General features: G+C 45.3%; 2 protein-coding genes across 4 annotated transcripts in view; one reads left to right on the top strand and one right to left on the bottom strand.

Moving 5' to 3' along the window:
* ABCA1 (ATP binding cassette subfamily A member 1) overlaps positions 1–3289 on the top strand; it is a 108866-nt gene extending 105577 nt beyond the window's left edge. For all 3 annotated transcript variants that reach the window (XM_028712743.2, XM_028712744.2, XM_077921318.1), the window contains exon 50: positions 446–3289. In XM_028712743.2, the coding sequence (XP_028568576.2) occupies positions 446–586 (141 nt within the window). In that variant the 3' untranslated portion in view covers positions 587–3289. The remainder of the gene's footprint in view (positions 1–445) is intronic.
* A 385-nt stretch (positions 3290–3674) lies between these two features.
* On the bottom strand, positions 3675–12364 carry LOC114587893 (protein NipSnap homolog 3B-like). Its single transcript, XM_028712751.2, has 6 exons — positions 12129–12364; positions 8311–8518; positions 7658–7816; positions 6221–6370; positions 5349–5435; positions 3675–5225 (listed from the first exon to the last, which is right to left on the bottom strand). The coding sequence occupies exons 1-6, from the start codon at positions 12189–12191 to the stop codon at positions 5149–5151; spliced, it is 744 nt and encodes a 247-aa protein (XP_028568584.2). The 5' UTR covers positions 12192–12364; the 3' UTR covers positions 3675–5148.
* Positions 12365–12430: the final 66 nt, after the last annotated feature.

The raw sequence follows: 12430 nt of genomic DNA, 5'->3' as shown, positions 1-12430 counted from the left end.
GCCTTAAAAGTAGGAGAGCAAAGAGCTCTAAGACAGAGGGCACTTAGCGGCACCCACAGAGATGATGATGATGATGAATGATGAAGTGGGAGGGATGGGGGGTGGAGAGTCACTCAGGACAATGCCATTATCCAAGAGGCTGGGTTCTATAGCCTCTCTCTCTGTAAATACTGAAATAAAAAAGGATGGTAAGAAACCTTTCCTTGTCTTTATACTTTCCTGGGCAACCAGCCGGGAGCCGCTGACAGCATCCTGATAGTATATTGTGATGGTGCGCTTTGTTTTATGTGTGTTGCAACCTGATCTGGGTTCGAAAGTAGAACAGGACCCATTGAAATTAATGGGCATGGCTAACTTTAGTGGGTAAAGCTTAGAGGGATATATCCCAATAATAATAAAAATGTCAACAACTCATCCTAGTCTTCCTCCCTTTTCTCCCTCTCAGGTATTTGTAAACTTCGCCAAGGACCAAAGCGATGACGACCACACAAAGGACTTGTCGTTGCACAAAAACCAGACTGTTGTAGATGTCTCACTTCTGACTTCCTTTTTGAAAGATGAAAAGGTGAAAGAAAGCTATGTATGAGCAGCCCTGTTGCGAAGGGTGCAGCAGCCGTTCTGAGTAGAAAGGTGAAGGCAGACATCCTTTCTGTGCCATAGTGGGGAGATCGTCCCACGAGCAAAGAGACAAGAGGATACAGAGAGGAAGGAAATAAAACTGAACGTGTGTTTTTTTTTACTAGTAACCATTTGATGCAATGCAACTCAATGCAAAGAAATCAATATTCCATTACGGAGGCAGTGCCTCTTGGAGATGTTGCCTTGTTGTACTGTTCTCTAGTGAAAGACTTGAATCTAGTTGTTCTTTCGTTATAATAACTCTGTGAAATTCTGGTATGGTGCCACTTTCTGCTATGTGGTCTTCTGCCATACTCCTGCTTGTTTCTACTTAGTACATTTCCCGGTCAGGGGTGGCGCAACAACTGCTCAGAGGATTCTTGGCCAGTAATTATTTATTTGCCATTTTAAGGCATGCATTGCCCTTCCAGAGGGCAGGTGGAATTGCTGTGGCGCAACATCCATTGCTGGCAATGAGTGTACCGGCGAAACCAGTGCCAATTCTTCACCACGTAATGCATTGTTGTGGCCTTATTTAAGTATTAGCGGTTGGGCCCCGTTAACTACACAAGTTTAGGGGGATGAGGAGGAAGATCACCGTTGGCCTTACCAGCGGGCCGTGAAGCACACCATCTCAAAACACGCATAAAAACAACAACAATTCACTTAGTTTCTTATTAGGGTGCGGCAGAATTAACAATCAACCATGGAAACATTTGAGAGGATTTCTGTCCCAATGGTATGGTGACCAATTGCTCGTTCTTCCACTCTGCTTTCGTGAAGCCGTTGCTGTTTTCAGCTTTTGTTAAGAACCAAGTTTGAGATGTCTGTTTTCATTGCAACAGTATTATTTAAATGTGACCTGGCACATTCTGGGGATACATGGAGATGCTGTCACACCTCCCTCGTCCCAAAGTATCAAATCACTTTCAGTCTTGGGTCGATATTACGCCAAGTGTCTAGAACCTAGATTCATTTGTACAAACAGTCACATTTCTTTTTCTAGTCTAGCAATCCTTTCCCCAGTTTCGGTAATCATACAATGTACTGTGATAGGTTTTCCCACGTTAGAAGTCAAGCCATGTTTCTCTGACGCATGGTGGACATTGCTACCACTTTTGCAGTCCTGTCATCTATCCCATCCCAGTTTAGGCATGGCAATCCCAGGCAAAAAGTTTACTAGACTGAATCAACTGAAAAATATGATGTTGGATCTTTTAAAGGTGATTTGCAAAACAGTTGCTCATTTGGGAAGCAATCAGAATGCTTTGTTTTAGGGGGAAAAAAGGTCAATCGAGTAGGTACTTTTATGCAAGGCTAGGCTTAGTGGGGAAATGGCTGTGGGCGATTCTTTGTAACACTGGACTGTCTTTCTTTTAAACAAAAACTGGAGTTTACCAAACATCGTCATGCCTGCAACATGACCATGTCCTTATTCCAATATGACAGTGCAAGGCAGAAAAGGCTAGTTACAGCAAAGGTCTTTGAAAGCAAACGGGACAGGCGTCTGGATCCTACATGTTTATTCAGAAACTGTCCTGAGTGCCCATAGAACTAGCTTTTGCTAGAGTATGCCCAAACGCCTCTCCGTCATCCTTTAACATCCCTTTCCATCCCAGCCACTAGTCACAAAATGCCTACAGCTCACGCAACTCAATGCTGGGTGCTTCTCTTTCCCCTGCAGAGGATACTATGAATAGTTAGTACTCAGCCGCTGTTTGGCAATGCTAACGCACAAGAGTGCTTAACTGATTGTACACAATGGTCAGCCTCTCTGGGCATAATATAAACTTAAAGTGCCCTTTTAATGTATTGTTTAGAATAATACTTGCAATTTTGCCCAAGAAAGACACAGTCCAAACAAGAAGTTAAGCTCTTCTACGTGTCTACTCAGAAGTCTTGTTTCATTTGAGTTCAGTGACAATTGCTCCCATGCAAATGGTATAGGGTTGCAGCAAGAGTTTGAAATGAGAGACACGTAGAGAAGACTGCACTGTAAATCTCAACTGCTTGCAAGAACACGTGCTTAACTCTTTTCATGAGAAACGAGTTCTTAGCAGTGCTTCCTGGCAGGAGTGGAGATCCAGACTAGCTTTGACCTCATATTGAACACTTAGCACTGTGTATAATATGGTACAGTTGCCTCAAAATCAGTCATGTTACGCAAGCTTTTTGTGTTCTTCTCCTCCGTGCTAAACATATTGTGATACAAAACCACTGATCATGGAACTGTGTTAAGAACACCTACCACTTCAGTATGTGTGTGGCGAAGTTGTTGCATCCCTCTGCAGTATTCGTACCACTGTAGAGGCTCTTTCCTATCGATCGACACTTTTTTTCCTTGTAGAAGTAATATGGTAAGCGTCTATTACCATGCCTTTCCTCCCAACCCAGTTTCAAACTCCTCTCCCTTTAATACGATTGGTCCTTCATTCCAAGCACTTTATGCTAGCTGTAATGGGATCTATTTTTGCACTGGAATACCCCGTTAACTTTGCAAAAAATCTAGAGCATTTTCCCTCACACACAAATTAAGTTAATCTTTTCAATGGACATTTCCATGAAAAACGAATATATATTTGTATTGCTAATAACTATTTGTGAAGTATTAATAGGCATTTGTTAATTGCCTTGTATCGAGCATAAAAAATAAAGTGTTGCTGGTCTACAATTGTGCATTTACTATTAAGACTACTGCACGAATCTGTTGCCAAGTTAGAAATCATTTCCAAGTTTACTGGTAAAAAGTGATGTTCAAAGAATCTGCCACCCCATTGCCATTTGAAGTGGCAACAGTCCAAAAATTCATTTACGCATCATTAAGTAGCTCAGCACCTAAAGACGATGGATCTCAGCCGCTGCATTCTCCCTTGTGAAGTCTGTAAATGAACTCTTCCTGCATCTGCCAAAAAAAACCCCCACCCTTGGGTTTTTAAAACAACTTTACCACCCTGACTTAACTGAAGACAGCCACTTCAGTAAGGATGCTATGTCTAAAGCTATGTCTAAAATCTGAAGCGCCAGAAGCAATTGAAACAGAAGCAAGACCACAGTAGTATGTATAAACGTCAAAAAAAAGTCATTTTTAATGTTCACATTTCCACATTCACATCCCAGGTTTTGAGATGATTGTTCCAGGTGTGCAAGCATATGCAAGGGAGATGAATGAACAGCGGCACTTCCAGAAATAACAAGTTAATTCACAGTTTCAGCATTTTAGCAAACCAGCGAGAGCTCCATGCTCATGAAATGAACGAGGTGAACTTTTCCATGTATTGCAAAGGTAATAAAACCCAGCCTGGACCCTAAACAGAAACTGATAGATGAGTTCCCATGTTGCATTTAAAAACGTGTGTGTTTTGTGTGTGTGTGTAGGGGAGAAAGTCATCTTCATGGTTTCTTATTCACTCAACCACTATGTAAACTGCACTTACAAGGGTTCCTCTGACCCAGATTTAGTCCCAACTGCAGCCAGGCAGTTAATGAGAAATCTAAAAATTACATTGCTTAGGCCAGCATTGGAAATTTATATCATCATAGGCAAACAGATCTCACCGCTGGGCTGATGCAGCTTTTGAGCTTTAGAACAGCCGAGGTGGAAACTGTAGGGCTTGTGGAACTGAAAAAAAAAGAAAGAATTTACTACTCGTGATGTTTGCTATTCTTCCCGTTTTGCTCTGTGTGCATAGTTTGAAAGCCTGCAAATAGGGTTTGACTAAAAGAAGCATGCAGACTGTGGGGAAAAGACTGTGTGTCTCTTAAATGACTTTTTAGCTCTCATAGGGCACAATAGCATGTACTCTTCCCCACTGCAGGTGGAGAGTAGGGTCCACCCATGCAAAAGGAGCTCCACTCTGGAATCCCTCCTTTGATCGGCAATGGAAATCTCTGCAAGGCAGTAAGGTTAAAGTGAAGTCATGATGGGATGCACAAAGGGGAAGCTTTGGTTGCAAAGCTGCCTTGTTCCCCAGACATGACCCCCCAGAATAGGAAGGAAGCTCTGCTAGCTGTAGAGTTGGCATAACTTGCCTTCCCACTGAAACAAGTTTGGGAGTGTGGAGAAAAAAGGCAGGGGGGAAATATATAGCAGCCTCACCTTCTGCTTTGACCAGCACAAGGCTGACAAGGTTTACAAAGCGGCGTTTCCTCTGCCTTAGACTCTCTTCCCCGGACTTCCCTGACCATTTATTCCCAACACCAGACCACTTTTACATCACTGCCCCGTTGTCACAACTCGTAGCTATGCTAGCAGCACAGCCCTCGTGCAAAGAAGTTATGAGAACCAATTTTTATATATAGTTTAGTAAGCTCTGAATTCTCGTTTAGTGGGTGGGTCGTGCCCTCTGCCATCATGCATTGCAATTCCAACAAGGCGAGAGGTGTGTTGCTGCAAGCAGAAAGAAAAGATGGGAGACTGGGTTTGCACCGAGCCTTGTAAACAGGCAGCAGTAAGGCTGCATTAGGACAGCACTCAAAAGTCTGTGGTTTGTTTTTGTTTTCAAGAAAATCGCCATTAGTAGGTATAGAAAACTATTTCAGGGGTGAAAATGCTGTAGGTACCAGGAGACAGTTCTGCTGCGATTCCAGGAACTGAACACTTTCCCGAACTGAAAATAAATTAAACAGATAGTTAAAAAGAGACGGAGGGAGGGAGGGAGGACTTAAGCAATACTGGGGTTTTGATTTAAAGGATGGTAAAAGGAAAAAAGAAAGAGAAACCTTTCATTTACCTGCTGCTACTACTCTGGGATCCTCATGGGCAGAGTGCCTTCCAGCAGCGCGACTGTCTGAGTTTTCATTCCACCAAAGCACATGAACTAGGAAGAAAAAGCTACAGCTAAATTATGTTGTGAATTAAATACCTGCCTATCTCTTTCTGTTTTGCTGGGAAAGCCTGTGCTCCAGATAAGGAAAGCATCATTCACAAAAGTATTTTGCTGAAAGGGGTTCTTTCAGAAAGCCGTGCTTATGCAGTACAGTTAGTGTGGTGCAGTGGTTAGAGCGTTGGACTAGGACCTGGGAGACCAGGGTTCAAATACCCACTTGGCCACTGGGTGACCTTGGGCCAGCCATGGATTTATTATCATAGAATTGTAGAGTTGGAAAGGACCACAGAGGTCATCTAGCCCAACCCCCAGCAATGCACGAATTTTTCGCCCAACATGGGATTTGAACCCACAACCCTGAGATTAAAAGTCTCACTGCCTCTCAGCCTAACCTACCTCACAGGGTTGTTGTGTAGGGGATTAATTGAGGAGGAGGAGGAGGAGAACCACATACACCAGCTTGAGCTAATTAGAGAAGAACGTAGGACAGAAATGCAATAAACAAACAAACATTAGTGAATGTTCTGGACTTCACTATTAGTTACAGAGATGTACTTCCAAAGAATGGAATGAAGAGCTAAAATCTGTCGCTGTTCAAATAAGGGAGATAATTTTGCAGCCCCTGTCCAGGTTTCTAGTCCCTATGAGATTCAAGGACGGGGAAGAGCTACCGTCAGTTCCAACTCAAAAGGAAAACTGCTTGATTATTATACTTTGCCAGAAGACCAGCAGGTGACAGAGCCCAAGTTTGCACTGAAAATGGACAAGTATTGTACCTCTGTTAAGTAGTCCGTATTCCGTGTGGAAGACACCAATCAGTTTAGTGTATCCTGTCTTTATGTGAATACTAATTGCTGCTTTAAAGGATTGGCCCCACACGGCTGGTCCCCCCGGTTTCATCTGGAAGGTAACCAACTCATAGACTCCTAGACGGGAAAGAAAGCAAAGCATCATGAACAAATGGATTAATAAGTATTAGGTCTCCAAAAGAACCTAACCAGGGTTATGCAACTGAACAAAACCAGAAAGCACAGATTCCAGAGTACCTCAGTCTTCCACTCTTAAAAAATAATAATTTCTAGTCCTCTGTGGCTGAGCAGGTACAATTTCGTGATGGGCGGGAATTCTGACAAGATCTTCAAAAGGGAAAAAAACCGCTTAGCAGGATTTCAGCATTAATGGGTTGGGGATTCAATGCCCTGCATAACATCTCGCTGTGCCCCTTAACTAGCAAAATAGAATGAGACGTGCAAAATAAAAATATGCAGGCTAAAGCTGCAATCCTATAGCTTCTGCAAGGGTGTTCCAAGGATGTCTGTTGGATCTCTCTTTCCAAGAGCGGAGAGAAAGAGATGTTCCTCGAGGCCACGGGAAGGTTTGCAGCCAGCTTCTCTGTGTTGCTGGGCAAAGAGATGTGGCAAGGGTGTGTCAGGAGAGACACTGAACTTATAGCTCTCCCATTCCTTCAACATACTCCCAGAACAGAAGACATGCCATCTCTGGAGCAGTGAAACAGTGTGAGCCCAACGGGACATGAGAAAAGGCAATTTCCCCCCTTCCCCACTGGACTGCTCTGTAATTGGCTTAATCTGTACCATCAGCACAATGAATCATATCTTTGTGTTGGGGGTTCGCATTTCTGAGGCGCACAAATATACTTTAGCTCATCTACCATTAACAAGCTTCTAAGGAACCCCAGTCTTGCTTGTGCAAGTTCTTTGCTGTTTGTTTTTCTTCCTAATGTCTCAACAAATGAAACTGATTTGTAAAAATGTTACATGGGGGGGGGGGGAAATACGAGAGAGAGAGACATTGCAAACACTTTTGTAAATCAAGAAAATCTTTAATTAAAAAAAAAACACAGGGGGTGAGAAGAACAAGGAGTAAACAAAACGCAAAAAGTACCAAATTAGGCTTAAAGTTCATTTGAAGTTTGGGACCAATATGGATTAAAAGCTTCCTCATTCTAGAATCTAAGGAACCCCAGCCTTTTAAAAGCCTATTTCTAGTCCATATGGCTGCAGAGTCAGAACACAGATTGAAAACCCATTGTGTGACAGAGTTTTACTTCGGGAGGGGGGGAAAGAGTCTACATAATCAAAGATGCCAACATATCTACAAGTCCCCATTAAATGAAACCATTTAATAGTAGTGAGTCAACAGCTTTACACTGTGCTCCACACACACACACACACACACACACACAAGCTTACCATCCTTGGGAGGGCTGCCAAGTTCACACCAGGGCACCAGGTACGCAATTTCGTTGTCTTGTTTCTCTAACAAGGGCAGCATTCGAGACATGTATTTTTCTTGCCATTCTTGGTCCTTGGCCAATGCTGTCCGGACAGCAGATCTCTGAGCAAAGCTTTCTACAAGCCAAAGAGAAGGATGTCAAAGAGAGGGATGCGCGAGGCTGGGCTCGAAGGGTGCACAGTTGCCGTGTCCCCACACTGCCCTCCCTGTGCGGCCTTACAGAGTTTGGATCTGGGGAGGGTGGCGCGAGGAGGGTGCAACAGCCATGTGCCCCTCGATCCCAGCCTCGCCAGCATTGCTCGTGACTTTGAAATAGTTAAGTTGGTCCAAAATAAAATGCACTCAATTGGAATGAACTAGGGGGGTCAGCAACTGGCGGCGCTTCGACAAAACCTACCCTCCCTGCGTGATGCTCCTTGGCCCACTTCCCAGTTGCCAACTTCGGCATGGTTGTTAAACAACACTGATGACATAGGAACTCCTAAAGAGCAGCTTCTTCCCATGTTGCTCAAGTAACCTGAGTAGATTCACACCCCACAGGAGGTCCAGAGCAACAGTCTTAGCTGCTCGGTTACAACCCCAAAGCACTATGTAGAGAAGCTTTGCATACCATATTTCCAAATATGGAAAGCTTTATTCAGTCCCCCAAATTCTGAGGTCCAGTATCCAACCATCTGGGAATGAGCTGTACGAAGGTGAATGTTTTTGCTGGTCAGTTCCAGGAAGTCTTTCATCTTGTCTGGCTTAACAGTATAGGTACGAAATTCGTAGAATGTGCCATCATCTTGCCTGGGCCCTGTGGAAAAAGGCGATGAGACCTGAAAAGAAAATAATTTAGGGGGGAAATACATAAGAATGCAGTCTGCAAGTTCCTTTGTTGGCACATGCAATGTGAACTTACAAGGTCAAAGAGAAAGAGAACAGTTGTCATTACTTATGGCAATAGCAGACAAGACCACAAACTCATTCTAGTTGAGCTTCACTCAGCTAAAATTTTAATTAGCTGTCAATGAATAAAAAAATATAGTCGTACCTTGCTTTTTGAACAGCTTAGTTCTCGAAGGTTTTGGCTCCTGAACACCGCAAACCCGGAACTGACTGTTCCAGTTTACAAACTATTTTTGGAAACCGAACGTCAGACAGGGCTTCCGATTGGCTGCAGGAGCTTCTTGCAGCCAATCAGAAGCCGCGCTTTGATTTCCAAACGGTTTGGAAGTCAAGTGGACTTCTGGAACAGATTCCATTCAACTTCCAATGTATGACTGTACTGGAAGTCACTCAAACAACATTTGATCTTCCCACGACTGAAAAAAGCAGTACTACGAAAAAAGCTGCAGTCCTAACCCCCACTTTACTTCTGAGTAGACATGGTTAGGACTGCAGCCTTTTAGACTCTCATTTTGGAATTATTCCAAGTCCGAGTTTGAATGCAAAGCAGTGACTTCAGTTGAATCTACTTTACTGTGAAGTGTACAGAGGGACAACTGTGTAGAGGAAGACTGAAGGAGTTCCAAGCTGCCCACTCCAGCTGAGCCAAAGCTCAGGGGCAGAGCAGCTACTTCACATGCCGGTGAAGATGTCAGGTTTTATCCCCAGCATCTTCAGGTAGAGCTGGAAGAGAATCCTGTCTGAAGCCCTGGAGTGTCACTGCCAGTCAGTCAGTACTGAGCTAGACGAACCGATGGTCTGTTTTGCTGTAAGGCAACTTCCAACGTTCTTGCGAATTTTGGGAATCTTTAAGAATCCACAAATGCACTTGCCAGCTTACCACTGGGCTAGTACGGCTTCTACTCTGGCAGGAGTGTGGGATCAAAGAAAAGCCCCCACCCATCTTTTGTTCCTGAAGATGCAGAAGGACCCTCCCTGATGCCAGGCTATCTTCAAAGGGCAAGAGCCTCAGGGACACTTAGAGAGTGGTGGGTATATCCTATTTATTTATTACAGTCATACCTTGGGTTACAGATGCTTCAGGTTGCACCCCCTGACTTCCCTCAGTTCCAGTCTGGTTTCTCTAAGAATGCTGTTTTCTGCATGTTACACAGTTGTATAGATCCTCAAACTATTTAGCTGATTATTAACAATAAAAAGTTTGTGAATGTTTATTCAAAACCTGCCAAGGAGTCCAGTTTGCTTTGTTGCGTCTTCAGATACTTTGTGAAGGGTTCCCATTCATTCTTAAAGTCACAGTTACCCTTGTCCCGTAGTTTATATGTCAGTTTTGCCAGTTCTGCATAGTCCATCAGTTTGTCTTGCCATGATTCTTTAGTTGGGGGCGTTTTTCGGGTTACGGACGCGCCGAAACCCGAAAGTACCAGAACATGTTACTTCTGGGTTTCGGCGGTTGTGCATGCACAGAAGCGCTGAATCGCAACCTGCGTGTGTGCAGACACGGCACTGCGGGTTGTGAACGCTGCGGGTTGTGAACGTGCCTCTCCCATGGATCATGTTCACAACCTGAGCTGTATTACATTTATACACCTCCAAGGAACTCCAAGAAGGCAGGAAAAATCCCAAGTGCGCTTGTATGTGGGCTTTGACTTCAGCTGACACTTGAACAGCCTAATAACACATTGAATTAAATCGCTTTTGAGTTCTACAGGTCTTACTTCCCAGAGTGCATTCAAGAGAGACGGCAGCCCAGGCTGCATTTACCGTATTTTTTGCTCTATAAGACTCACTTTTTCCCTCCTAAAAAGTAAGGGGAAATGTGTGTGCGTCTTATGGAGCGAATGCAGGCTGCGCAGCTATCCCAGAAGCCAGAACAGGGAGAGGGATTGCTGCTTTCACTGCGCAGCGATCCCTCTTGCTGTTCTGGCTTCTGAGATTCAGAATATTTTTTTTTCCTTGTTTTCCTCCTCCAAAAACTAGGTGCGTCTTGTGGTCTGGTGCGTCTTATAGAGCGAATAATACGGTACTTTGTACTTTGGTCCTTCCTAATCTCACAGCAGTCAGTGGTACACAAAACACCAGAGAGGACACTACACAGACGTGATCAAACTGGGCTTGTTTCCCAGTGAAATAAAGCACACAAGGTCAGTTTCCTCTCTTCTCAGTTCAAGCCGCCTACCCAGCACTAGCAGTCATTTATTGCAAAGCGCTCACAACTACCAGCAAGAACCAAAAAGGAAGGTGGGAAATTAATTGCTGCTTCTGCGCTGTTTTTAGACTACCCCAAGTGCCAGCAATACCTCCAGGGAAATAAACGAACATGTTATATTTCAGCTGTAAGGTTTCCAGGGAACAATTTGCTTTGTTGCTCAGCTTTCCCCCCCAACCCAAGAGAAGCTGCTGGAAATTGCATCTCTAGAGGGCTCTATAGACTTCCCTTGGTTCACAGCACTACAAATCAGTTAGTTGTACTTTAAATATAGAAAGAGTTGGAGAATTCACTGGAATAGAGTAGCTGAACCTCCCAACTGCCCAGGATTTATTCTTTCCAGGATATTATCACCGTCGCATTGCAAGATTCAAAATTTCGCTTTGCCCAATTGCCTTTTAAATCCAGCCCACAAATGGTCCAGGAATCAGTGTGTTTTTACATGAGTAAAATGTGCACTTTTATTTAAAATGCACCTCTGGGTTATTTGTGGGGCCTGCCTGGTGTTTCTACATGAGTAGAATGTGTGCTTTTATTTAAAATGCTTCTCTGGGTTATTTGTGGGGCATAGGAATTTGCTCATCCCCCCCCCCCCCGGCAAAAAAATATAGTCTGGCCCCCCACAAGGTCTGAGGGACAGTGGACCGGCCCCCTGCTGAAAAAGTTTGCTGACCCCTGATATACGCAGTTGAGCTAAAACCAACACAGTGGCGGATTACCACTGCTGCTCCCTTGATACAGCATCCTATTCAAAACCCCAGATCACGAGACGCAGTGCAACAACGGCTGGCAGCTACCCCGACCTCTGAAACTGTGCGACCCAGGAAGCGCCTCAGCCAAGTTCTTGCCAGGCCCGGAGGTCTCCAAAGCCCAGTCCCAGGCTTGGGATCGGATCGCATCCCTCCGCCTTCTTTGGGCGTCTGGACTCTCCTTCCTCGGAGGCTTTAAAGCCGAGGTTGAATGTCCATCTGCCATGGATACTTTAGTCGAGATTCCTGCATTGCAGGGGCTTGGACGAGATCCCTCGGGATCCTTTCCAACTCGACAATGCTAGGATTCCTCTATGGATTGGCATTTGCTCCTTCTCTTCCTGCTTCCACTCGCTTCCCCTCCTGCCTTAAGGCTGCTTAGTAGGCAGGAAACCAAGAGGAGCAGCTTCTCCCCACCCCTACCCTGGAGAAGGCGGCGCCAGCTAGGTTTCTGCCTGCAGGGCAAGCTCATCTAAACACCAGGGCGCCCTAGGGTGCCTCTCCTCGCCTGGTATCCTGCGCCCCTTGTCCCCCCCTCCTCCTTCGGGCTCCTTTTCACCCCTTTTCGGGCTCTCCTTTTACCTCAGCGGTGGCCCTTCGCGCCGCTGCGGCGACTCTCCCGAAGAGCGCGCGGGATGCCAGCATGGTCTCCCCGCGGGAGATGGACGAGGCGGCAACTACAATGCAGCCCAGCCGCCCTTAAATGCACCGAGAGGCGCTTCCTGGACGCACGGCGGCCGCTGCCCTCGCCCGGCCCGCCCGGCAGAAAGCATTGGACGGCGCGCACCTCGTGGCCGCCGCCCAGAAGACGCGCGGCTACGGCGGCGACCTTTGCGCGCGCGTCCCCCTCGCCATATCTTTCTTTCCGCGAGCCCGCGGTGTGG

The sequence above is a fragment of the Podarcis muralis genome, chromosome 17 (genome assembly GCF_964188315.1).
Source record: "Podarcis muralis chromosome 17, rPodMur119.hap1.1, whole genome shotgun sequence".
Lineage (NCBI taxonomy): Eukaryota > Metazoa > Chordata > Lepidosauria > Squamata > Lacertidae > Podarcis > Podarcis muralis.
This window is presented reverse-complemented; position numbering and strand designations above follow the sequence as displayed.

What these genes read in the sequence shown, in the direction of transcription:
- LOC114587893 (XM_028712751.2), bottom strand. Translation starts at nt 12,191, where the DNA reads ATGCTGGCATCCCGCGCGCTCTTCGGGAGAGTCGCCGCAGCGGCGCGA. An exon ending in TTTCCATATTTGGAAATATG is followed by an intron (nt 7,817 to 8,310) that starts GTATGCAAAGCT and finishes TTTGGCTTGTAG; the next exon opens with AAAGCTTTGCTCAGAGATCT. An exon ending in TCCCAGAGTAGTAGCAGCAG is followed by an intron (nt 5,226 to 5,348) that starts GTAAATGAAAGG and finishes ATTTATTTTCAG; the next exon opens with TTCGGGAAAGTGTTCAGTTC.